Here is a 27,541-nt window from a genome sequence, read left to right as displayed (position 1 = left end):
AGATAAAATCACAAAGATGGGGAAAAAGCAGGGCAGAAAAGCTGGAAATTCAAAAAATAAGAGCGCATCTCCCCCGGCAAAGGAGCGCAGCTCATCGCCAGCAACGGATCAAAGCTGGACGGAGAATGACTTCGACGAGATGAGAGAAGAAGGCTTCAGTCCATCAAATTTCTCAGAGCTAAAGGAGGAATTACGTACCCAGCGCAAAGAAACTAAAAATCTTGAAAAAAAAGTGGAAGAATTGATGGCTAGAGTAATTAATGCAGAGAAGCTCACAAACGAAACGAAAGAGACGAAAACCATGGCACGAGAAATACGTGACAAATGCACAAGCTTCAGTAACCGACTCGATCAACTGGAAGAAAGAATGTCAGCAATGGAGGATCAAATGAATGAAATGAAGCGAGAAGAGAAACCAAAAGAAAAAAGAAGAAAAAGAAATGAACAAAGCCTGCAAGAAGTATGGGATTATGTAAAAAGACCAAATCTACATCTGATTGGGGTACCTGAAAGTGAGGGGGAAAATGGAACCAAGTTGGAAAACACTCTTCAGGATATCATCCAGGAGAACTTCCCCAACCTAGTAGGGCAGGCCAACATTCAAATCCAGGAAATACAGAGAACGCCACGAAGATACTCCTCGAGAAGAGCAACTCCAAGACACATAATTGCCAGATTCACCAAAGTTGAAATGAAGGAAAAAATCTTAAGGGCAGCCAGAGAGAAAGGTCGGGTTACCCACAAAGGGAAGCCCATCAGACTAACAGCAGATCTCTCGGCAGAAACTCTTCAAGCCAGAAGAGAGTGGGGGCCAATATTCAACATTCTTAAAGAAAAGAATTTTAAACCCAGAATTTTATATCCAGCCAAACTAAGTTTCATAAGTGAAGGAGAAATAAAATCCTTTACAGATAAGCAAATGCTTACAGATTTTGTCACCACTAGGCCTGCCTTACAAGAGACCCTGAAGGAAGCACTAAACATGGAAAGGAACAACCGGTACCAGCCATTGCAAAAACATGCCAAAATGTAAAGACCATCAAGGCTAGGAAGAAACTGCATCAACTAACGAGCAAAATAACCAGTTAATATCATAATGGTAGGATCAAGTTCACACATAACAATCTTAACCTTAAATGTAAATGGACTAAATGCTCCAATTAAAAGACACAGACTGGCAAACTGGATAAAGAGTCAGGACCCATCAGTCTGCTGTATTCAGGAGACCCATCTCACACGCAGAGACATACATAGGCTCAAAATAAAGGGATGGAGGAAGATTTACCAAGCAAATGGAGAACAAAAAAAAGCGGGGGTTGCAATACTAGTCTCTGATAAAACAGACTTTAAACCATCAAAGATCAAAAGAGACAAAGAAGGCCATTACATAATGGTAAAGGGATCAATTCAACAGGAAGAGCTAACTATCCTAAATATATATGCACCCAATACAGGAGCACCCAGATTCATAAAGCAAGTCCTTAGAGACTTACAAAGAGACTTAGACTCCCATACAATAATAATGGGAGACTTCAACACTCCACTGTCAACATTAGACAGATCAACAAGACAGAAAGTTAACAAGGATATCCAGGAATTGAACTCATCTCTGCAGCAAGCAGACCTAATAGACATCTGTAGAACTCTCCACCCCAAATCAACAGAATATACATTCTTCTCAGCACCACATCGTACTTACTCCAAAATTGACCACGTAATTGGAAGTAAAGCACTCCTCAGCAAATGTACAAGAACAGAAATTATAACAAACTGTCTCTCAGACCACAGTGCAATCAAATTAGAACTCAGGACTAAGAAACTCAATCAAAACCGCTCAACTACATGGAAACTGAACAACCTGCTCCTGAATGACTACTGGGTACATAACGAAATGAAGGCAGAAATAAAGATGTTCTTTGAAACCAATGAGAACAAAGATACAACATACCAGAATCTCTGGGACACATTTAAAGCAGTGTGTAGAGGGAAATTTATAGCACTAAATGCCCACAAGAGAAAGCAGGAAAGATCTAAAATCGACACTCTAACATCGCAATTAAAAGAACTAGAGAAGCAAGAGCAAACACATTCGAAAGCTAGCAGAAGGCAAGAAATAACTAAGATGAGAGCAGAACTGAAGGAGATAGAGACACAAAAAACCCTCCAAAAAATCAATGAATCCAGGAGTTGGTTTTTTGAAAAGATCAACAAAATTGACAGACCACTAGCAAGACTAATAAAGAAGAAAAGAGAGAAGAATCAAATCGACGCAATTGAAAATGATAAAGGGGATATCACCACCGACCCCACAGAAATACAAACTACCATCAGAGAATACTATAAACACCTCTACGCAAATAAACTGGAAAATCTAGAAGAAATGGATAATTTCCTGGACACTTACACTCTTCCAAGACTAAACCAGGAAGAAGTTGAATCCCTGAATAGACCAATAGTAGGCTCTGAAGTTGAGGCAATAATTAATAGCCTACCAACCAAAAAAAGTCCAGGACCAGATGGATTCACAGCTGAATTCTACCAGAGGTACAAGGAGGAGCTGGTACCATTCCTTCTGAAACTATTCCAATCAATAGAAAAAGAGGGAATCCTCCCTAACTCATTTGATGAGGCCAACATCATCCTGATACCAAAGCCTGGCAGAGACACAACAAAAAAAGAGAATTTTAGACCAATATCCCTGATGAACATCGATGCAAAAATCCTCAATAAAATACTGGCAAACCGGATTCAGCAGCACATCAAAAAGCTTATCCACCATGATCAAGTGGGCTTCATCCCTGGGATGCAAGGCTGGTTCAACATTCGCAAATCAATAAACATAATCCAGCATATAAACAGAACCAAAGACAAGAACCACATCATTATCTCAATAGATGCAGAAAAGGCTTTTGACAAAATTCAACAGCCCTTCATGCTAAAAACGCTCAATAAATTCGGTATTGATGGAACGTACCTCAAAATAATAAGAGCTATTTATGACAAACCCACAGCCAATATCATACTGAATGGGCAAAAACTGGAAAAATTCCCTTTGAAAACTGGCACAAGACAGGGATGCCCTCTCTCACCACTCCTATTCAACATAGTGTTGGAAGTTCTGGCTAGGGCAATCAGGCAAGAGAAAGAAATCAAGGGGATTCAGTTAGGAAAAGAAGAAGTCAAATTGTCCCTGTTTGCAGATGACATGATTGTATATTTAGAAAACCCCATTGTCTCAGCCCAAAATCTCCTTAAGCTGATAAGCAACTTCAGCAAAGTCTCAGGATACAAAATTAATGTGCAAAAATCACAAGCATTCTTATACACCAGTGACAGTCAAACAGAGAGCCAAATCAGGAATGAACTTCCATTCACAATTGCTTCAAAGAGAATAAAATACCTAGGAATCCAACTTACAAGGGATGTAAAGGACCTCTTCAAGGAGAACTACAAACCACTGCTCAGTGAAATCAAAGAGGACACAAACAAATGGAAGAACATCCCATGCTCATGGATAGGAAGAATCAATATTGTGAAAATGGCCATACTGCCCAAGGTAATTTATAGATTCAATGCCATCCCCATCAAGCTACCAATGAGCTTCTTCACAGAATTGGAAAAAACTGCTTTAAAGTTCATATGGAACCAAAAAAGAGCCCGCATCTCCAAGACAATCCTAAGTCAAAAGAACAAAGCTGGAGGCATCACGCTACCTGACTTCAAACTATACTACAAGGCTACAGTAACCAAAACAGCATGGTACTGGTACCAAAACAGAGATATAGACCAATGGAACAGAACAGAGTCCTCAGAAATAATACCACACATCTACAGCCATCTGATCTTTGACAAACCTGAGAGAAACAAGAAATGGGGAAAGGATTCCCTATTTAATAAATGGTGCTGGGAAAATTGGCTAGCCATAAGTAGAAAGCTGAAACTGGATCCTTTCCTTACTCCTTATACGAAAATTAATTCAAGATGGATTAGAGACTTAAATGTTAGACCTAATACCATAAAAATCCTAGAGGAAAACCTAGGTAGTACCATTCAGGACATAGGCATGGGCAAAGACTTCATGTCTAAAACACCAAAAGCAACGGCAGCAAAAGCCAAAATTGACAAATGGGATCTCATTAAACTAAAGAGCTTCTGCACAGCAAAAGAAACTACCATCAGAGTGAACAGGCAACCTACAGAATGGGAGAACATTTTTGCAATCTACTCATCTGACAAAGGGCTAATATCCAGAACCTACAAAGAACTCAAACAAATTTACAAGAAAAAAACAAACAACCCCATCAAAAAGTGGGCAAAGGATATGAACAGACATTTCTCAAAAGAAGACATTCATACAGCCAACAGACACATGAAAAAATGCTCATCATCACTGGCCATCAGAGAAATGCAAATCAAAACCACAATGAGATACCATCTCACACCAGTTAGAATGGCGATCATTCAAAAGTCAGGAAACAACAGGTGCTGGAGAGGATGTGGAGAAATAGGAACACTTTTACACTGTTGGTGGGAGTGTAAACTAGTTCAACCATTATGGAAAACAGTATGGCGATTCCTCAAGGATCTAGAACTAGATGTACCATATGACCCAGCCATCCCATTACTGGGTATATACCCAAAGGATTATAAATTATGCTGCTATAAAGACACATGCACACGTATGTTTATTGCAGCACTATTCACAATAGCAAAGACTTGGAATCAACCGAAATGTCCATCAGTGACAGATTGGATTAAGAAAATGTGGCACATATACACCATGGAATACTATGCAGCCATAAAAAAGGATGAGTTTGTGTCCTTTGTAGGGACATGGATGCAGCTGGAAACCATCATTCTCAGCAAACTATCACAAGAACAGAAAACCAAACACCGCATGTTCTCACTCATAGGCGGGAACTGAACAATGAGATCACTTGGACTCGGGAAGGGGAACATCACACACCGGGGCCTATCATGGGGAGGGGGGAGGGGGGAGGGATTGCATTGGGAGTTATACCTGATGTAAATGACGAGTTAATGGGTGCAGCACACCAACATGGCACAAGTATACATATGTAGCAAACCTGCACGTTGTGCACATGTACCCTACAACTTGAAGTTTAATAATAATAAATAAATTAAAAAAAAAAAAAAAAAGAAACAAACAATGAGCACTTATGATATACTTGCTACTTTTCTGAGTGCTTTGCATGACTTTTAATTTAATCTTCATACCAATCTATAACACAGGTACCATAAGTATACCCACTTCATAGGTTAGATACTAAGACACAGAGAGATTCAACAACGTGTCCAAAGTCAAGAAGCCAGGACATGACAACAGTGATATTAAACCCACACAGGCATGTCGCAAGCCAGAGATTTTCATTAAAAATAATGTTGCTGTGGGGACTTTAATTCCTTCCTAAAACTGAGAATTCTATTCTATTGTGTCCCATATACTCCAGGAGGGGAAATTGTAATAGCAAGAGTTATAACTGTGCAACAGCTATGACCTTAAGATTTCACCCTTAGCAGGGCTCCTACAAACTGAGCTGATGTAAATTACAGCAAAGGCCCTTGGTGGCAGAATCTTTGGTGGCCATTGGCCCATGGCATACCCATGCTGGGGACACAAAGGCTGTGGTCTGATCTCACTCAGAGACACAAGCTTTCCTAAGATATGACAACACCATAATTAGAAGAACTGCATGATCCTTTAACTCCAGTGACATCCCCTCTCAAATCATGACCTAATCAGGGACATGGGAGTGATCAAGGTGGAAGTAAAGTGAACTAGAAGATTGAGCGACTATGTGCTGTGATCCATGCCCTTTTCTTGATGATCTAGTGTGGATTTCAAAATGGCCACCACCAGCCTCCTCTGTGTGCTCTACTAAGCTCAGAAATCTTATATTTTCCCAATTATGTACCAGACAGAAGTCATTCAAGGTTGAAAGTCTACAGTGCTATGGAATGAATTAACAAGAGCCCATTTACTGTTTCTGCTTCTAGTTTGAAGAGAAATTTCTGGAATCTGCATAAGATTTGGAAAATTAAGAAATAGTAAGATCAAGTCCCTATGTGCCTCTGAGGAGGGTATCTAGTAGAAGGTACACAGGGAGGTTTGAAAAGCCGGGAATGCTTATGTGTGTAGGGGTGTAGTTGGTGATGGTGGAGAGGGAGAAAATCGTAAAATGGAAAGGATGGGCTCCTAGAGTAAGTCTGGCAATGCTTTCCAGGCTAAAAAGGGCCAGACTTCTATTTGTATTTGCTGGAGAACCATCTCCAACACCCTGAGGATCCCTTTTCTTGCTTTCCTGCTTTTGGCACCATGAGTGAGCTGTGGTCCTCAGCTCAGGATCCCATACAGTCCACCCCATCCAAAGACACGCAAGGACATGTTTTAAACAAAAGGAGTTGAAATAGGTTCATTTTGAATTTGTTTCTCTTATAAGTTTGACAAGGTGATATCTTTGCAATGTTGTATGCTTAGATAACGAGACAGTGTTGAATTGGCTGGAAGTCCAGGTCAGAGGATGAGGAGGGACATGAGCCAGGGTAGCAGCCATGGGGTAAGAAACACAGAGCCTGCCCTGCACACACTGTCTAATGGGGGTATTGAAGACCACGCAAAGGGCCAACGTAGAAACTTCTCTCAGAACTGTATTTAATGTCTTCAACAGCATGAGACTTACTCTGAGAAATTCCCCTGTTAAATGGCATCTGGCTGGTGGCCCTGTTGCCGTCTCTCCCAACTTCTTCCTAAAATATCATGAAGATAAATCAACACAGACAATACAAGGGAACTATTTTGTAGCTGGATGGGGAATAAAAACATAAATGAAATAACAGGATAAAAAGCAAAAGAAAGCTTGATAAGAAAAAGCATTTCCAGAAGCTAAAAACAAATTCCTATTTCATTTGAACAGTTGCCAGACAATATTTTTTTTTCATTTTATACATTTAGTCATTTCTACAACCACTTTTTCATCCTGAAAGGGTGGGATTCCTAGAAATTTCACTCTGCCTTTTTTTTTTTCTATTTTCCAAAGACGGGAGTTTGTTTTTCCAACAAGTGCCAATGGTTGAGATTGACGGGATGAAGCTGGTGCAGACCAGAGCCATTCTCAACTACATTGCCAGCAAATACAGCATCTATCAGACAGACACAAAGGAGAGAACCCCATATAGTGTATTTTCTGTTCTTCCATCAACAGAGAACATAGGAGTGATTTAGGTCCTTCTGTGTGTGGGCAGGACCATGGCAGGAGCATCATGACTAGCCGCAGGCTGGGCCCTGGGCGTGTGTGCTGGGGTCAAGTATTACAGAGTCCCATGGAGATGAGGAAACAGTGAATATGGGGAGTGTTCAGGCGAGTGTGATTCTAGAAGACAATGCAGTCTATAGGTCCAGCACCCTGACAGAGGTTTCCAAACACTGATGAACCGTGAACTCAGGAGCTTGGGGAACCATGATTCCAGGTGCTCAGGCCTTCAGAGGCTGGACTCCAACCAATAGCTTAGGACAAAGCATAGAATGTTTGAGACTCTGTAGATGAAGGCCTGCGGAGGGAAGACTGCAAAGGAGCTGAATCTCTGGTTCCAGTAATTCCAAGAATAATGACCAGGAACCTAAATTTCCAGCCAATTATATGAACTGGTCAACTTGACTAAGGTTAGAGAGGCTGGTGCTCTAGATACTAGGCTTACCTAAGTGAAGCAGGTATCAAATGATACAGACCTAAGCAGCCAGACTGATTTTGCACCAGCAAAGCTGGGGGGAGGGGTCTCCTCCCTTGTTGGCGGTTCCTTGAAAAGTCCAATATAGAGTTACCAATGACCTAGCAATTCTACTACCAGGTCTACATCCAGGAGAAAGGAAAACACATCCGCACTAATCCATGCACAGAAATGTTCATAGGAGAATTATTCATCATATGCAAAAGGTGGAAACAACCCAAATGTCCACCCATGGAAGAATGGGGGAACAAGATGTGCTGTAGCAGACAATGGAATATTCTTGGGCTATGAAAAGAGATGAAGTACTGATGCATGCTCCAGCATTGGTAAGCCTTGAAAACATGTGCTGTAAAAGAAACCAGACACCAAAGGCCACATGTGACATGAATTCTTTTGTATGAACCATCCAGATCATTTGAGTCCAGAAAGGAAATCATTTGTTGACAGGGGCTGGAGAAAGGGGACAATGGGGAATGGCTGCCAAAGCATGTGCTACTGCCTTCCCAGGTGATAAAAATGTTCTGGAATTAGACAGTGATAGTATTTGCAGAATTCTGTAAATGTACTAAAAATTACTGAATAATATTCTATAAAGGGGTGGCAATTATGGTATGTGAATACATGTCAATAAAGCTGTTATTTAAAAGTATTTGCCAGGTACGGTGGCTCACGTTGTAATCCCAGCACTTTGGGAGGCCGAGGCAGGCAGATCACCTGAGGTCGGGAGTTCAAGACCAACTTGGTCAACATGGGGAAACCTCATCTCTACTCAAAATACAAAAATTAGCCAGGCGTGGTGGTAGGTGTCTGTAATCCCCGCTACTGGGGAGGCTGAGGTTGGAGAATCGCTTGAATCTGGGAGGTGGAGGTGGCAGTGAGCCAAGCTCATACCACTGCACTCCAATCTGGATGACAGAGCAAGATTCTGTCTCAAAGAAAAGTAGAATACAAGACTGGGCGTAATGGCTCATGCCTGTAATCCCAGCCCTTTGGGAAGCCGAGGTGGGTGGATCACGAAGTCAAGAGATCAAGACCATCCTGGCCATCATGGTGAAACCCAGCCTCCACTAAAAATACAAAAATTAGCCAGGTGTGGTGGCATGCACCTATAGTCCCAGCTACTCAGGAGGCTGAGGCAGAAGAATCACTTGAACCCAAGAAGCAGAGGCTGCAGTGAGCCAAGGTAGCCCCACTGCACTCTAGCCTGGTGACAGAGTGAGACTGTGTATCAAAAAAATAAAATAAAATAAAATAAACAACAACAAACAAACAAAACAAATAAATAAAAGTTTTGTAGGAAACACAGTTTGAAATGAGAAGAAAGAAGATGTCCTATGGTATGCATTGGCTTTAAATATATGAATAATTTTACCATGTTTACCAATTTTACCATGTAAACAATAGTGAGGTCTTGAAACACAATCATGACTAGAATTGGCCAACATCATGTGGAGAAGGTAATGGAACAGTGTTTTATGGAAAATAATTGAGAGAACTTTTTTTTGAAAATTGCTAGCTTGCTTGCAAAAATAGATTGTTTAGGGATATCTTTTAAACGCATACCTTATTTCCTAGTTTTTCACTTATTTATTTTATTTTTTTCTTTTTTAAAAACTTCTAACATTGGGCATAAAAAGGAGCCTCTGGGGCCGGGCGCGGTGGCTCAAGCCTGTAATCCCAGCACTTTGGGAGGCCGAGACGGGCGGATCACGAGGTCAGGAGATCCAGACCATCCTGGCTAACACGGTGAGACCCCGTCTCTACTAAAAAATACAAAAAACTAGCCAGGCGAGGTGGCGGGCGTCTGTAGTCCCAGCTACTCGGGAGGCTGAGGCAGGAGAATGGCGTAAACTCGGGAGGCGGAGCTTGCAGTGAGCTGAGATCCGGCCACTGCGCTCCAACCTGCGCGACAGAGCGAGACTCTGTCTCAAAAAAAAAAAAAAAAAAGAGCCTGGGATGTGTAGTATGAGGAGAGAGGAAGACCGACACGTTGGAGATGGCTCTGCTGGGGAGGCTGTCTTGGGATTATGTAAATGGCAGGTCTTTAGCCATACGAATCATGCTAAGCTTATGTATAGAACAAACCACAGCAGAGTGAGCAAACCCAAACCTTATTTGTAGCATCAGTAGTTACTTGTAGTAATTCCACTAATTTCTCTCATGACTGTGACGCTGGACAGGTTACCGATGTTTCTTGTACCTGTATTTGGTCACGTGTATTACAAACATTTTAGATATAGATCTACCACAGTAGAGTGTTCTGAGAAATAAATGTAAATATATTTGTAAAAATCATAGCCTAATGACTGGTATTTGAAAGGCACCCAGTGGAGCTGAATTACTTTGCTATCACCTAATGCTCCATTGTTTCAAGTGTTTAAACCATAAAATCTAAGGCAGAAGGCACTTAGCAGTTTGGTTATATTTGTTCCTTGGTTCATAGACAACCAATCTCTGGCTGTGTCCTCACATGGCAAACATGCCAAGGGAGTTCTCTAAGGTCCCTTTCATAAGGGGACTAATGTCATTCATGAGAGCTCCACCCCCATGACTTGATCATCTCCTGAAAGCCCCACCTACTAATGGCTTGAAAGAATATATATTTTTAGGGATCTCTTCTAAAGACATGGCAGTCAGGATCTCAATGTATGAATTTTTGGGAAACATAAACATTCGGTCCATAACATAAGACAACAGAAAAATAGTGCCTGGGAATTGGTGGGGCACTGACCTTCACGTCCAAAAGCCTTCCCTGATGTTAATGGAGCTCCTGACTCTCAAGGCATGGTATAAAAATAGACTGTGAATAAGAATTCTACCACTTCTACCAAAGAGCCCATGATATGTGCATTTGAACAATGTATATTACAATATAGCATTGAAGTTGTTTTCTTTGTGTACCGAGTAATTATCCATACTTTTATATGTATACATAGTCTGAAAATATATTTGCCAAAATATTATCTTAAATCAATGGTGTCATATGATTTCTCCTTTTATTATTTACGATGTTAATGTGCTGAGATATTTTAATAAATATTACATATCACTCAAAAATTTTATTATTAAAAAATGTAGAGATCCAGTATAGTCCAAAGAAATGTTTTATGAACTTACATACACCAAGGATCTAAATAGCAAAGTTAACATTTTATCTTTGCTTTATCACATGTCAGTCACTACACCCCTGTTTGCCTCAATCAAACAATTTTTTTTTTTTTTTTGCATTTCAAAGTAAGTTGCAGACATCTTTGCAGTTCACTCCAGGACACAGTGGCGTGCAGATTATAGCATAGTGAAAGCAGTAAGAACCAACATTGCAAGAAAGAGGATGAATTAAAGTTCACCCAGGCTTATTTCACATCCCAGAGCAGGAGATGAGGAGAGCAGATAAGGAGAAATGAGGATTCTGAAATAGTCTGCTCCTGGGAGAAGCATGCTGTCATGAAGGTGGAGTCGCTGTCCAAGAGAGACTGCAGAGAGATAGAGTGTAAAGCCACTGAACACCAGGGCTGCACACTGTAGGGCCTGGGGCAGACAGAACATGCTGCAAGAGGGGATAAGCCCCTGGCCCATGTGGAAGATGCAAGCTGGGTGGGTGCTGTGGATGCCATAGCTGATGTGGAATGAGAAAAGAAGATGGGAGCCTGGGCTCCAACCAAGAAGTGAGTGGAGCCACGCTTCTTACTCTCTCACTAAATCAGGGAACATGGGGAAAGGTCTGGATCTTCACACCTGCCCAGTAAGGAAACAGAGGTGGGAGAGGGAGAGTCGGGCTGGACATATTCAGGGATGAAGCAGAGGCCCCAGCTTCACTGCACATATGTTCCTGACCTGATTCCTCCAATTCTTCTGGTGTTGAAGAGCCATGGACAAGAGTACCTCACTGGCAACAAGCTGAGCCGGGCTGATATTCACCTGATGGCACTTCTCTACTGTGTGGAAGAGCTTGACTCCAGCCTCACCTCCAGCTTCCCTCTGCTGAAGGTGACCCATTTCCCAGTCTTCAAGAGGCAGCTCCTCATCTCCCACCTTGGTATCTAGTATCTGGGCCCTTGGACTGGCCACATTCTGATCCCAGCCTTCTCCAGGCCTTCAGGGCCTCCCATGTCTCCAAAATGAGCTTCCAGGTCCTGATTCTGAGACATAGAAATTCCTCTTGTGATGCCAAGGAAATTTGATGTGCATGCTACCCCAAGAAGAACATTTCACTTTTTGTAATGCTAAGGACCCAGGGCCCAGCATCTCTCCTCATCCCTCTATTTCACTGTGGTTTTTGCTGCTGAGTTCTCTGTGACGCCCTTTATCCCAATATGCCCTTGTCTTCCCACACCAAGTGTGTCTGAGCAGGGCCCTTTCCATCTGGTTCCTTCTTTGGGCTCTGGCTCCTGCTGCCAGATCATTGTGTTCCTTGTGCACAGCTCTCCCAACACGCTGCTCCCCAACGCTGTATCTCTCTATGGGAAAAAGTGGCCCCATGGTTTGTCTTTCACATTTTCTATTTCCATTTCTAACTCAATTTTCCCATATCTTCACTTCTTCTGCTTAGAGACTGATCTGTGCTGATATCTCACAGGCACATGGTTCTTTCTCGTCTTCTACAAGAGCCATGAATATACAAGATTCAAGTGTAAGAAAGAGGGTAGGAAGACTGAACTGAATAAAGTCTTAAAGACATTGTTTGGGAAAATGCTAGTGAGCTGCATGTTCTTCCTCTTATCGTCATCTCTCACTTAGTGGCCATTTCTGCCTCCATACTGGTGCTGATAGAGGGAACTCAGTCGGTCTTTGTGTAGGAGGGACTCAGATTCCCTGGGTTGTGTTAATGGTGTTGTCAGCCCTTGGCTTCAGTCTAAGGCTGTGCTTTTTGCATTGCCGGGCCTGAAAATCAGAATTAGCAAACTCCCCACAGTGAAGAAGTTTTTGCAGCCTGGCAGCCTGAGGAAGTTTCCCATAGATGCAAAAAGTTTAGAAGAAGCAACAAAGATTTTCAAGGTTCGATAAAGCAGGTATGGATGCCAAGAACATGTAATACAAATATTCTAAAGTTTACAACAATAAATTGCTTTATCTAAATGTTGGTTGTGGCTATTGTGAAGTTAATAAACATTTTTAAAATTATATGCTAATTATGTAGTAAAACGTCCATGACCAGATTTAGTTAAAATCGATTTATTTTCATTAGTATCTGATATGAAATCAGATTTCCAATCTTCCCACAAATTTTCTTGGAATTAAAAATTCAGTAAAAACGTAAAATGTAGACTATGTGAGTTGTTTGACTTGTTCAAGAATTGTCCTCTAACATTTGTCAAATGGCCTGTCAAAAAGTCAGGGGTAGAAATTTTCTCCTGACAATCTGCACAAGAAAACAATTACCATTCTGGGGAATGGTAAAATGAAATTTTCTTTTTTTCCTGGACATCTGTTTTATTTCTGATGAAAACACTTTTTCTTATGCATTTTCAAACAACCATTCTGTCTGCTGTGGATCCCTCAGTTTTCTAGGAGGTGAGGAAATACTGAAGAGCAAACAGACCCACCCTCAGGCCACCCTGTTGTCCCTTACAGGCGTGTGTTCCTGGCGCATCCTCACTCTACTCCTCAAGGCTCTGTGCCGCCGCAGGCATGAGCCTTCCTTCAGTTCCCGCAGTGCCACTCAGGCCTGGGCTACCAAGATACAGATAGTATATGTGAATTACACGTACGTAACTATATGCAACATCATTTTTCTCTGGTGTGTCATTGTGTCAATGTGCTTGGATTAGAAGTGATTTCCAGGAATCCTTTCCTGCGTCTTCTAGCTTCTGGGGGCTCTTGGTCTTTCTTGACTTTCATGGATCCTGACCACATCACTCTAATTTCTGCCTCTGTCTTCCAGCATATCACCCTCTGTGTCTCGTGTCTTTTCTTCTCTCTGTGGTGAGGACAATTGTCAATGGATTCGGGGCCTTTCCAGATATGCCAAGAAGACCTCATCTCAAATTCTTTTACTTCACTACATCTGCAAAGAGCCTTTTTCCAAATTAGATCCAGTTCACAGGGTCTAGGGATTTCTATATGGACCTATCTTTCTTGGGGGCCAACAAAACGCCCTACATGTTATAGATGAAGAAACATTATTTGCAATTGATGAATCCAGGTGATGGATACTTTCAGATTTGTTATATTATGGGTGATTTGAGTTGCGTAAAGAGAAAAGCACATGCAAATAGGTTCCCGGATTTGGCAGATAAAATACAGGACACTCACCTAAATGTGAATTTCAGATAAGCAATAAAGAATATTTCAGTATAATCAGATTTCATACCATGTTTGGAAATAGCTATAACTAAAAAATTATTGATTGTTTGCCTGAAATTCACATCGACATGGATGTCCTATATTTTATTCATCAACCCAGTAAGTAAAGGGTGGCATCAGCTTGCCCTTCACAGACAAACCCCCCAGCTATGCTCACAATAGAGGTTTTTCAGTTGCCATAGTCTTTGCATCCAACTCATGAAACAAGTGTCTTTAAAAAGCCAGTTTCTGCTGACTTGCAAAAAGAGCAAAATCCAGGTGAAATGCATTGTTTAAACTTTAATTGCCAACCTTGAAATGGAACATATTAACCAGTTTCTTCTGATAAGCAGATCACTTACTCACGTCTTAGAATCCAGTAGGTGGTCCCTTGGCCATGAAATGTGTGGGAGTTGCTTTTCCGTAACTTGACCCTTCTTTCAGTGGGAGGGAACTATTGAAAGGAACAACAAGCTTATAAATACATTAGGACCTGAAAGTCCGTTGACCAGCCACGATAGTGACAGCGTTTAACAAAGTAAGTACTGATCTTATAAATCTCTCTACATTGCCTCAGACTCTCCTCTCTAGCCTCCTAGAAAAATATGCTAGTATGTGTCCTTAAGACAAGAAAAAGTCTGTTTTTACTCATATCGTGCCATCTTGGTGTGTTTGGGTGACAGTTCAAGAATTGTTTATTTCTTTTCTGTTGGATACATCTTTAGAGAAATGTAAAAATGAAGAATTTAGAAAACCAGGGCCTCAGCATTTAATGGTATGGGAAACAATGACATGAGGGAAAAAAGAAATGATAGTAATTTAAACAATCTGAGAATAATCAGTGCTGGAAGAAGTGGCAATGTATGCAAAAATTTCTTTCTCTGTATAAGTAGTCAACACACAATTGTAAATTGTGACACTGTAATACTATATAGGCTGTGAAAATTTAAAACTAAGGTTTATTATAATTAGAGGAAATTAGTTTGAATGTCAGGGGAACTAGATTCTAGTAGAGCCTTTGCCACTAATTAGCTCCATGACAAGTCATATTCTGTCCCTGGAGTCCTACCAACTCCTGGCCAATCTAGAGGATAGCTAAGAAAGAGGCTCTGACTGTTGCTGCCCTTTGAACGGTGTAATTCTTTGTATGGAGATCTGACCTGCCCACTCTAGGATGTTTCTAGGCATCCCTGCCCTCTACCTACCTGATTTGTAGCCCCCTCTCCCTCCCTGCAGATGTGACAACCCAAAATGTCCCTAGACCTTGCTCAGTGTCCTCTGGAGCAGAGGAGCCAAATCCCCCTGGTTGAGAACCATGGGACTACATGACCTCATGGGACTAAGCAAGACTGTGTTACTGATGTGCCCCACTGCCTGGATGTTCACTGAAAACTTCCTGTTAATCCACATGGACTGATTAATGAATATCATTAACCTCTGTACAGGAGCTAAAAAGCAAAGAGAGAGAGAGAGAAACAGAGAGCCATCATACGACAGATTTCATATAAGTCTGGATTCATATGAAATCTTATTCCTACTAGAGTTCTATGGACAAAATATAGAGAACCAGAGAAATGGATACAAGATAGATGATAGATGATGAAGAGACAGATTACAGAGAGATAGATAGGTAGAACAACTGATAGATGAAATAACACATATATAGATGGATAGACAGAGATTATGAATAGATACACATACATAGATAGTTGATAGGTAAAATAATTGATGGATAGATAGATCAAAGAAAGAGGATCCATGGGCTACTCAACGTGTCCAGAGACTCACCCATCTTCCAAGCACTGGGACAAGAGCAAACACCCATTGCTGAGTTCCTACTATGAATTTTTTGTACATTATCTTATTTAACTTTCTCAACAACCTACAAAAGTAGAAATAACTACCTCTATTCTAAGGAGAGAAAATTGAGGCTCAGAGATTAAACAACCTACTGTGTTTATGAATCTCATAATGGGAGGAGTCGTGATTTACATCATTCTCCCTTCTCTCTGATAAGAAACAGTATCATTGGGACCAACTCAGAGATGGAACTCCTTTAATTTACTCCTGGAATTATGAGAGCTTATATTCCTTTCAAAACAAGCCCATTTTTTAATTGACGTAAATACAGTTATACTAGTCCTCAACTCACTCTGGTTTTTAGGTTGTCAAATCAGAGAAAGGCACACTTTTATTAATTTTTTATTCCAAGCAAGCCCCTGAAAAGTTGCTCACAGGAGGAACTCAGGAATTAGATGTTCTCCTCTCGCCCTCTCCTTCCAACATTTAGTTGGCTAATATACATTGAATAGGAAAATATAAAACAACTTCTCAGAGAGGAGCTGAGAATCAGGTTACGGGGTGGAATGGAAAAGCTCTGGACTTGCAATCAGAAGTTCAGGCTGACCCAACACTCACCAAGTGTGCAGCATGGGACAGGTGCTTTAGCTCTCTGAGACTCAGTGTGCCCATCTTTAATTCGGATAATAGGAGCCATTTCCCAGGGTTGTTGCAGAAGGTAGACACACTTCCTAGATATTGACCGTGAATGAGCAGCATGTGTGTGTGACTCGTGGCAAATCCTTGAGCTCTCTGGTTCTCATTTTCTGTTGACCCAACAAAGCTCAATGGTAACCTATGTCCCAGTCTTAGCCTGACCCTTGGAAACCTCACATTGAGAAAGTGGTATGTTAGTTATCAGTAGGAGTGTTGTGATAAAATATTATGAAGATAAAATTTCATTTCCTTTTGAAACATGATCCTCAATCAATGGCTAAGAGAGTTTAGTGTGGGGATTGGAATTACAACACTGTGAACTCTAGTCCATAACAATTAAACAAGCACACCCCACGCTTTCCTGTGAACTTCACTCTCCCTTTCATTCTGCTGAATTATGCTATTTCCATTTCCCAAGTTACTTTAATTTACTCCTGGAGTTATCATAGAAAGTAGAATGCCAAAATATCTAATTACAAAACAGGTGAGTTGATTCGGTATGATTTCAAATAATTCTTTACTTTTCAAAGGTTGGACTATTGACTCCCATATTTTAAAATGTAGACATTTAAAAGATTTTGATGCCTAATTTTAGTCATACCTACTTTTTTACAAATACATTAGTTGAGGCCGGGTGCGGTGGCTCATTCCTGTAATCCTAGCACTTTGGGAGGCAGAGGCGAGTGGATCACCTGAGGTCTGGCATTCAAGACCAGACTGGCCAACATGCTGAAACCCTGTCTCCACTAAAAATACAAAATTATCCGGGTGTGGTAGAAGGTGCCTCTAATCCCAGCTACTCGGGAGGCTGAGGCATAAGAATCACTTGAACCTGGGAAGCTGAGGTTGCAGTGAGCTAAGATCGCACTGTTGCACTACAGCCTGGGCAAAAACAGTGAAACTCCATCTCAAAAAAAAAAAAAAAAAAAAAACTAATTAATAAATACATTAGTTGTTAAAGGCACGTATATTTTTGTTCCACACTCAGCAACCACAAAACTTTGCAAGAAGCATCTTAATGTTTAATAACAGAACTGGGAGTTTGGACAGAAAATGCAACTGTTCCTAAGTCCTGTCACTGGAACTCCTGCTTTCAATGAGTCCTGTGTCTTTCCATTCACATTCATGAGACAGTTAGTTGCATCTGTCCCTGCAGCCACTGGTTTTCATTCTCTGATACTCTGCTATGTTCCACCTCCCAAACAGCCTGGGATAGAGCAAGGCCTATCAAACTTCACTGATGAGTCCAGTCAATTTACCTCTAACCATTTACAGTGACCATGTGAGCGTGCACACATGCAAACATCCATACACACAACATACAGATAACTGAAACTAACAACTCATGAAACATTACTTACCCTTCCACATGTCATGCTCGCTGATGTTTTCTATTATATTCTTTTCTTTTTTATTTTTTAAAGTAATGCGGTTTCACAATCTGCTGAAAGATTACCATGCATATTTGAGAAACACTAGCATAGAAAATAAGATGCAGTCTTTGGTTTTTAATAGCAGTGAGTCTGCATCCCAGATCCATCATTTACTCTGAGCAAGTTACTTTAAAAACCTCAGTATCCTCAAATGTAAAATGAGAATAACAACAGCATTCACCTTAGGTGATGTTTGTAGGATAAAATGAAGAGAAGTTTAGAAGAATGACCAGTGTGTGACTGACATTGAACAAATGCTAGCTCCTTCCATATCCTACAAAGTTAATGCAGCAAATCTCTTCTTCCAGGTTATAAAACAAAATACCTCCCACAGAGTTAGAATACAGAATTCCAAAAGAAACAAGGGATTAGCATTTGTTATCTGTTGAAATAATTTGGATATTCTAGCTACAGTTAAACAAGTCTGAAGGCTAATTTCTGGTTTTGATCAAATGCAGTCTCACAGTCAAAGACCTGAAGAGTGACTTAGCTCCCTGCCGGTCCTCCGTCAGTGACATCCTCTGGTTTCACGGCCAGTTCATGGATTCCCAGGGCCTTCGCCCAGCTGGCTTCCAGGCGTGCCTTCATTTTAGTCTTTGGTGTAGATATTCATGTCTATCACCAACTGGAGTGTGACTGTGAACATTGTATTTCTCTGATGTTCCATTTCATTAACTAAAAAATGGAGATAACAATCATTTCGTGGTACTATAAGGAGGGTTAAAGATATAAAATATTAAAAGGGACTAGCATTGAGGAAGGATCATTAGGAAGTTTTCAATAAATATTAGTCCTTTAATTCCTCCTCTTCCCATTAACTCCTATACATGTTTCATTACCACATACTCTCACCTCTTAGGCTGCCAAGAAGTCACAGTTAGCCAATGAAGACTTGAGACTGGTTTACTGGAATCTGAGGGTGGCCACTGTTGGGTAACAATCTGAACCAAAAAAACATTCCAGGAACTCCTGCAACCCAGTCATGAAGAAGGCAGGTTCTACCTCAGTATTATGGGTGGTTTTCAACCAAAAGTACATTTTTTTATTCTATGGCTTCAATTATTCGTTCATTCATTCAGGCTTAGAGAAGCCTCCAGGAGACTGCTATCATGGCAGAGAAACCCAAGCTCCACTACTTCAATGCACGGGGCAGAATGGAGTCCACCCGGTGGCTCCTGGCTGCAGCTGGAGTAGAGGTAGGTTCTGAGTTACATCATCTTAAGTTGGATTTAAAATTGTGTTATCACATACTTTTCCCACAGAAACTATGAGATGATTATTTACCGAAGCATTGTCCCTTAAATAAAAATGGACTGTAATTAAGAAAAAGATGAACAGATTTGACCTAGTAATTCTTAAAATTTCTTCTCATCTAAAGGCATACATATTAAAGTACATTTAAGAAACTAATCGCAAAGTGTAGAACTTAAGTGGATTAGAATTTAAACAAAGTGTAAAAAATAATTTATGGCATTTACACAACAATTAGAAACATGAATATCGATTGAATATTTGATGACATGGAAGAATTATTGTTAATATTTCATGTGTGATGATGTACTATGGCTATCTTTAGAATACTTAATGTGTTTTAGGAAAACACATTGAAGTATTTAAGGATTAATCATACGGATCTGGGATTTCTTTGGAATTATTATAAGAGGAGAAGTAGGTGGGCATACAGATGAAACCATATTGGTTTTGATTGATAATTACTGATTCTAGGTGAGAAGCATAAGGAGAATCATTATGTTTTTCTGTTTATATTTATTCATGTTCATAATTTCGACAATAAAAAATAAAAATGCATAACATTTTAGAGGTAATTAGAGGTTGTAATTAGAGGTAAAAATGCAAACTACACATGAGAGATGCAAGGGAGTGTATTGTAACAAGTTACCTATTAAAGATTGACTACATTCACAGCAATTATTTGGTTGAGCACTTACTAATTCCAGGTCCTGTACTAGGTCATGGAGATAGACAGTGAAGAAGATAGACACAGTCCCTGCCCTGGGGCGGCCTACATGTCTATGAGGATGCAGAGAAATAAACACGTGGTTAAAACGAGGTGGGGAAGCTTCTAGAATACACAGGCATTCCCCAGTGGCACAAAACTACATCAGAAACCAGGAGTTTTCATTAAAAATAATATTAGCGTGGGACTCTCATTCCTTTATTAAATTGAGAATTTTACCCTATCGTGTCTCACAAACTTCAGAAGAGAAAATTATAGTTGCAAGTGTTAAAGCTGTGTAACAGCGGTGACCTATTTCACCCTTAGCAGGGTTCCTGAGAAGTGGGGCGATACAAATTACAGCAGAGGCTCCTTGGTGGCAGAATATTTGATGGCCATTAGCCCATGGCACGCCCCATGCTGGGGACATACAAGGTTGTGGTCTGATCTCACTTGGAGACACAGGCTTTCCTAAGATATGACAACACCATAACTAGGAGAACTGCTCAGTGCCTTTTCTCCAGTGACGTCCCCTCTCAAAACATGACCTAATCATAGACATTCATGAGATCAGGGTGAAGGTGAAGTGACCTAGAAGATTGAGTAGCTATGTGATGTGACCCATGCACTTCTCTCAATGATTTAGGTCTAAATTTCCAAGTGGCCATGACCAGTCCCCTCTGGGTACCCTGCCAAACTCAGAAATCTTATATTCTCCAAATTATGCACCAGATAGGGGCCATCCAAGGCCACAAGTCTATAACAGAATGAACTAACAAGAACCCATTTGCTGTGTCTGCTTCCAGTTTGAAGAGATATATCTAAAATCTGCAGAAGATTTGGACAAGTTAAGAAATGGTAAGATCAATCTCTAAGTGCCTCTGATGAGGGTATCTAGTAGAAGGTACTAGGGGATGTTTGAGCAGCCGGCAATGTCTATGTGTATGGGGCGTGATATTTGGACATGGTGCAGAGAGAGAAAGTGGTTAAGATGGAAGGGATGTGGCTCTTTGATCAAGTCTGGCAACTCTCTCCAGACTAAAAGGACCAAACCTCTCAGAGTGTTTGCTACAGGAACAATCTCCTGCACCCTGAGAAAGCCCTTTTTTGTTTTCGTGCTTGGGGCACCAGGAATGAGCTGTGGTCAGCAGCACAGGATCCCATACAGCCCTCCCCATCCAAGCACATGCAAGAACATGCATTAGATCAAAGGAAGAGAAATAGATGTGGCCAGTGTCTTGAGTTTTTTCTCTCACGGAGGGGGCATGACAAGGTAACACTGCAGCACTATTGCAGACTTTGAAGAGCACAGAAAGGGACCCTTACATAAAAAGCTCTCAGAACCTGCCTTAAATGTCACAAACACCATGAGACTTACTCTGGGAACTTCCTGTTTTAAATGGCATCTTGTTGCCAGTCGTATTGTAACTTGTCCCAACCTCTTCCTAAAATATTCATGAAGGTAAATCAACACAAAAATCACTTGAACCTGGGAGGCAGAGGTTATAGTGAGCTAAGATCATGCCATCCCACTCCAGCCTGGGCGACAGAATGATACTCTGTCTCAAAAAAATAAAAATAATAATAAAAACAGCTGTTTCAAGTGAAGTCTTACTAGACAATAATTTCTTTTTCATTTTACGAATTTAGTCATTTCCACAACCATTTTTTTCATCCTGAAAGTCTGGGTTTCATAGACATTTCACTCTCCTTTTCTTCTTCCTTCTAAAGATGGGAGTTTGATGTTCCAGCAAGTGCCAATGGTTGAGATTGACGGGATGAAGCTGGTGCAGACCAGAGCCATTCTCAACTACATTGCCAGCAAATACAACCTCTACGGGAAAGACATAAAGGAGAGAGCCCTGTACGGTATATTTTCTGTTCTTCCATCCACAGAGAACACAGGATGATTTAGGTCCTTCCTTGAGTGGGTAGGACCATGGCAAGGCATCATGACCAACACCTGGCTGGGCCTTGGGCGTGTACACTGGGGTCCAGTATTGAAGAGTATGGAAGAGTCCATGGAGATGAGGGAATAGTGAACATGGGGTGGGTTCAGGCAAGGGTGATTCTAGAAGAGGATGCAGTCCATAGATCCAGCACCTCATGGTGATTTCCAAACACGGATGAAACATGAATTGAGGAGGATGGAGAATCACAATTCCAGGTGCTCAGGACTTCAGAGGCTGGACTCCAGCCAACAGCTTAGGACAGGCATAGAATATTTGAGAGTGTGTAGATGAAGGACTGGGGAGGGAAAGCTGCAAAGACACCAAATCTTAGGTCCCAGTAACTCCTGATGACCAGGAACCTAAATTACCAACCAATTATATCAACTGGAATACTTGAGCAGAGCTAGTAGAGGCTGCCCCCAAGGATGCTGGGGTTACCTTGACACATGGTTAGAAGGCCAAAACATCCAGTTTGATTCAATACCAGCAAAGTCAAGGGGTCTCCTTGCAGTTGTGATCAGACTGCATGATTCCAAATAAATCCTGAATGAAACTGCTGGCAGCTCCTCAAAAACTTTAATATAGTATTACCAATGACCCAGCAGTTCCTCTAACAGGCATATCCCCAAACAATCAAAAATACATTTTTTTACATAAATGAATAATGCAAATAACAATAGTCATAGTATTCAAAAAGTAGAAACAACCCAAATATTCATCAATCAATAAATGGAGGGGAAAATGTGCCTTAGCCATGCAATGGAAAGATATTTGGTCATGAAAAGGAATGAAGTACCAATGCATGCTACAAGATGGTTAAACCATAAGACATGTTACATAAAACAAACAAGACACAGAAGGCCACGTACTATAGGATTCTTTTCATATGAAATGTCCAGATATTCAAATCCATAGAGGTAGAAAGTAGATTAGTGGTTGCTTGGAGCTAAAGAAGTGGGGCGTGGAGAAAAACGAAGAATACTGCTAATAGTACAGATGTCCTTATCAGTGTGATAAAAATAATTCTGGAATTAGACTGTGGTTATTTTTACAGATTTCTGTGAATGCACCAAAAACCACTCAATAGTGTAATATAACTGGTGGCAATTATAGTATGTGAATATGCATCAATAAAGCTCTTGTTTAAAAAATATTGTGAAACTCCAGTTTGACACAAAAGAAGAAAAGCTTGCACTGGTTGTAACTGTATAGAGAATTTCACTAGGGAAGGGGATTCTTAGGTGGGGTCTCAAGAAAGGCACACATGGCTAGAGTTGGGCAACAGCACATGGAGAGGGCTGTGGAAACGTGTTTCATGGGTGTAATTGGAAGAACTGCTAATATGGGGCATAGAAGGAGCCCTATGAGATGTAAAATGATGAGAGAGGATGAGGAATTTGGCTGAGATGGCCAGGGACTCTCTTAGGATTACTTAGGAAGCAGGTCTTTGGCCATTTGATTCACACTAAGTTCATGCACAGAACAAGCCACAACGGAGATGATAAATCTTGGCACAGCAACAGTGGGTACTGGCAGTGATTCCACGGATTTCTCTCATGTCTGTGACCACCGATGCTCTTTTTCCTGTATTAGGTCATGTGCGTAACAAAATTTAGAGATCTGTCTACCTCGATAGGTTGTTTTAATAAATAAATGTTAATATACCTGTAAAAATCAGAGCATAATGACTAGACACTGACAAGCACTCACTGGAGGTGAATTATTTTGCCATCACCTGTTACTCTACTGTCTTAGGTTTTTATAAACCTATGAAATCTAAGGCAAAAAGTATTGGACCATTTGGTTGTTTTGGTCTTTTAGGATTGATATGTATACAGAAGGTATAGCAGATTTGGGTGAAATGATCCTCCTTCTGCCCATATGTCCACCTGAGGAAAAAGATGCCAAAATTGCCTTGATCAAAGAAAAAACAAAAAATCGCTACTTCTCTGCCTTTGAAAAAGTAAGTGAAACTGTTCAGTGTTTTGGGGAATTGAGTTTAGAGGCCAGTAGAAAAATAGTGGCTGGGCATTCCTGGGGCCACTGACCTTCACTTTCAGTGAGACTTCCTGAACACCAACGCAGGACTCTGACTCTCAAGGCATTTTATGAAAATAGGCTTGGAGAAACAATTTTATCATGATACCCACACTATAATTTTCCAGTAAATTTTAATTTACTGAACCCCAACATGGAATTACCTGTTCAACAAAATCTCGTCTTCATAAGTAGAACGTGGGCTGTGGAAGGCTCTGGACCACACTAGAGGTTGCTGTTGAGTCTATGGAACCCCATGGACTTTGATTGAAGACGAACATGATGAAAGTGATCCATCAGAAAACATTCTGGTACCATGTGCAGGAAAACAGGAGACCAATTGCCCAACCAGAGAATACCGTAGTACTTCAGAGATGGGTATTTTTAAAAAGGAGAGTGATTGTGGGATGCAGAGGAAGATTTTGTAAAATGCATTATATAGTAAGTTGTAGACATCAGTGCAGTTCACCTGTAAACGCTTCAGCTTGCAGATTATAACATAGTGCCAGTCAGGAGTGAGAGTCAATGCTGTAAGAAAGATGATGAATTCAGGTTCACCCAGGTTTACTACAGATCTCAGGGAGATATAGCGGGGAATGAGGAGAGCAGACAAGGAGAAATGAGGACTCTGAAATAGTCTCCTTCTGGGGGAAGAGTGTTGTCATGAAGGTGGAGTCGCTGTCCAAGGGAGGTTGGAGAGGGAGAGAGCAGAATGTAGAGCCACATCCTGAATGTGAGGGCTCCATGCTGTAGGGCCTGAGGCAGACATAACATGTGGCGGCGGGTGCTATGCCCCTGGCCCATGTGGAAGAAGCAAGCTGGGTGGGTGGTGTAGATGCCACAGTGATGTGGATGAGAAGAGAAAATGGGAGCCTGGGCTCCAACTGAGGAGTGAGCAGAGTTACACTTCTTACTCTCTCATTCATTAAGATAATGTGGAGAAAGCTCTGGATCTCTGCACCCATGAAGTAAGGCAACAGAGGTGGGGAAAGTCAGGGTGGAGAGGCTCTGAAAGAAGAAGGGGTCCCAGCCTGGGTGGGCATGTGTTCCTGATCTGATTCCCCCAATTCTCCAGGTCTTAAAGAGCCATGGACAAGACTACCTTGTTGGCAACAAGCTGAGCAGGGCTGACATTCACCTGGTGGAACTTCTCTACTACGTGGAAGAGCTTGACTCCAGCCTTATCTCCAGCTTCCCTCTGCTGAAGGTGACCCATTTCACAGCCCAGAGAGGCAGCCCCACATCTCTCATCTTGGGATCTTGTATCTGGGTCCTGGGACTGTCCAAGTTTTGACGCCAGCCTTCTCCAGGCCTTCAGTGCCCCAAGATCTCCAAAATGAGTTTCCAGACTCCAGTTCTGAGGAATGAAAACACTTTTGTTATGGAAAGGAAATTTGCGGTGCATGCTACCCCACAGAGAGTATTTTGCCTTTTATTCTAGAAAGAACTCAGGGCCCAGCATCTTCCCCATCCCTCTGTTTCAATGTGGTTTCTGTTTCTGAATTCTCTGTGATGTCCTTTATCCCATATGTGCACTTGTCTTCCCTCACTGAGTCGCTCTGAGCAGGGGCCCTTTCCATCTGGTTTCCTCCCTGGGCTCCGGCTCCTGCTGTCAGACATTGTGTTCCTCTGTGCACAGCTCTCCAGCACTCTGCCCCCTACACTGCATCGCTCACTGAGAAAAGGTGGTCCCATGGTTTGTCTTTATATTTTCTATAGCTATTCCCTTTCCCAACTAACTTCCCCATATTTTTACTTCTGCTTAGAGACTGATCTGTGTTGATATCCCACAGGCACATTATTTTTTCTTGTCTTATATGAGAGCCACTAATTTACAGGATTAATACGTAAGGAGAAAGATAGGGATGACTGAACTTATTAAAAGTTTAAGACATCTTTGGGGAAAATAAAGTGAGCTACATGTTCTTCCTCTTATCTTCATTTCTCACTGGGTGTCTGTTTCTGCCTCCATGCTGGTGCTGATGGAGGGGACTCGCTTGATTTTTGGCAGGAGGGGTCAGATTCCCTGGGTGGTATTAATGGTGGTGGCAGGCCTTGGCTTCACTCTGAGGCTGTGCTTTATGAATTACAGGCCCTGAAAACCAGAATCAGCAACCTGCCCACGGTGAAGAAGTTTCTGCAGCCTGGCAGCCCCAGGAAGCCTCCCATGGATGCAAAATCTTTAGAAGAAGCAAGGAAGATTTTCAGGTTTTAGTAAAGCAGCCATGGAGGCCAAGAACTTGCAAGACCAGTATTCTAAAGTTTGCAACAATAAACTGCTTTACCTAAGTGTTGATTGTGCCTATTGTGAAGCTAATGAACTCTTTCCAATTACATGCTGATTAAATAATATCGCTCCTATTCGTCCACTTAGTTAAAATTGATTTGCTTTCATTAGGATCTGATGTGAATTCAGATTTCCAATCGCCTCCTAACCTACCACTTCCTTGGAATTAAAAATTCAGTAAAAAAAGGAAACTATAGATTATGTGGTTTGTTTGACTTTTCCAAGAATTGTCCTATAACAAACAATTTCTCATACAATCTATTAAAATGTCAATGTAGAAATGCCCTTCCGACATTTTCAGGTGTGCACAGGAGAAGAGTTACCATTCTGGGTAATGGCATAAAGACATTTTCTTCTTTTCCTGGACAGTCATTTTATTTCTGATAAAAGCATTCTTTCTTATGCATTTGTAAAATAATGATTCTGTCTGCTGCGGATTCCTCAGTTTTCTAGGAGGTGAGGAAATATTGAAGAGCAAACAGACCCACCCTCTGCTCTCAGGCCACCCTGTTGTCCCTTACAGTGTATGTGCTCCTGGCTCATCCTCACTCTGCTCCTTAAAGCTCTGTGGGGTCCCAGGCATGAGCCTTCTTTTAGTTCCCTCAGCGCCACTCAGGCCTGGGCTGCCAAGATACAGATGGTATATGTGAATCACATACAAATAACTATATGCAAAATCATTTTACCCTGGTGTGGCACTGTGCCAGAATGCTTCGATTAGGAGTGCTTTCTAGCTCTGCCCACATACTGGGCTTATAATGTGAATCTCTCTCAGGACACCTGGGCTTCTGCAATTTGAGCTCTCCTCCTGTTAGAGTGAGCTTCCCCACAGTTGGCAGAGGTGGTTGAGGGAGCAGACAGACACACAGGCTTTCTACCTGCAACTTCACTTTGCTCTAGTCTCTTCTCCATTTACAACCAGAGTAGTTGTTCTAAAATGCAAATAGGAAAAAAGTCACAGAATTCTTCAGTGAGTCCTGACTGCATACAGAATGCATCCTCACACCCGTCCTCACTCCTTGATCTCCAGCCCAGTCAACCCTCTGAGCATGGTGGGGCCTCTTGCCTTCCTGCCTGGGTGCATCTGCTAGCCCTGCCTGGCAAGCTTCTTCCCAGTGGACACACTTAACACTACCTCATTGCTTCCCAGGAGTGCTGGGCTGTCCTCTGCCCTACACAGAGCCCCAGGGAGCCTCTAGTAACACCTGAGGGCCACTGTGTCTGCTCCCCTGTACTGTGAGCTCATGGTGTGGGGCTTGGCCTGCTGTGTCCCCAGTGCCTCTTCACCAACAGACAGTGACACCTGCACAGACCCATACACAGCTCTATGCACCTCCAGAACCCAGGTATA

At 41.6% G+C, this 27,541-nt stretch overlaps 1 protein-coding gene across 2 annotated transcripts in view; it reads left to right on the top strand.

Annotated features, from left to right (window-relative positions):
• The window catches only part of LOC103221354 (glutathione S-transferase A1), a 68,517-nt gene extending 42,325 nt beyond the window's left edge, over positions 1-26,192 (top strand). Inside the window, exons 1-7 of one of the 2 annotated variants that reach the window (XM_073006063.1) lie at positions 14,456-14,566; positions 19,037-19,153; positions 20,721-20,772; positions 21,646-21,778; positions 23,688-23,829; positions 24,979-25,110; positions 25,996-26,192. In XM_073006063.1, the coding sequence (XP_072862164.1) occupies positions 19,067-19,153; positions 20,721-20,772; positions 21,646-21,778; positions 23,688-23,829; positions 24,979-25,110; positions 25,996-26,118 (669 nt within the window). In that variant the 5' untranslated portion in view covers positions 14,456-14,566; positions 19,037-19,066 and the 3' untranslated portion in view covers positions 26,119-26,192. Of the gene's footprint in view, positions 1-14,455; positions 14,567-19,036; positions 19,154-20,720; positions 20,773-21,645; positions 21,779-23,687; positions 23,830-24,978; positions 25,111-25,995 lie in introns of those variants that run through there. The other variant, XM_073006064.1, reaches the window with a different exon arrangement.
• Positions 26,193-27,541: the final 1,349 nt, after the last annotated feature.

The sequence above is a fragment of the Chlorocebus sabaeus genome, chromosome 17 (genome assembly GCF_047675955.1).
Source record: "Chlorocebus sabaeus isolate Y175 chromosome 17, mChlSab1.0.hap1, whole genome shotgun sequence".
Lineage (NCBI taxonomy): Eukaryota > Metazoa > Chordata > Mammalia > Primates > Cercopithecidae > Chlorocebus > Chlorocebus sabaeus.
Note: the sequence above shows the minus strand (reverse complement) of the source record. Positions and strands in the feature narration are given on the sequence as shown.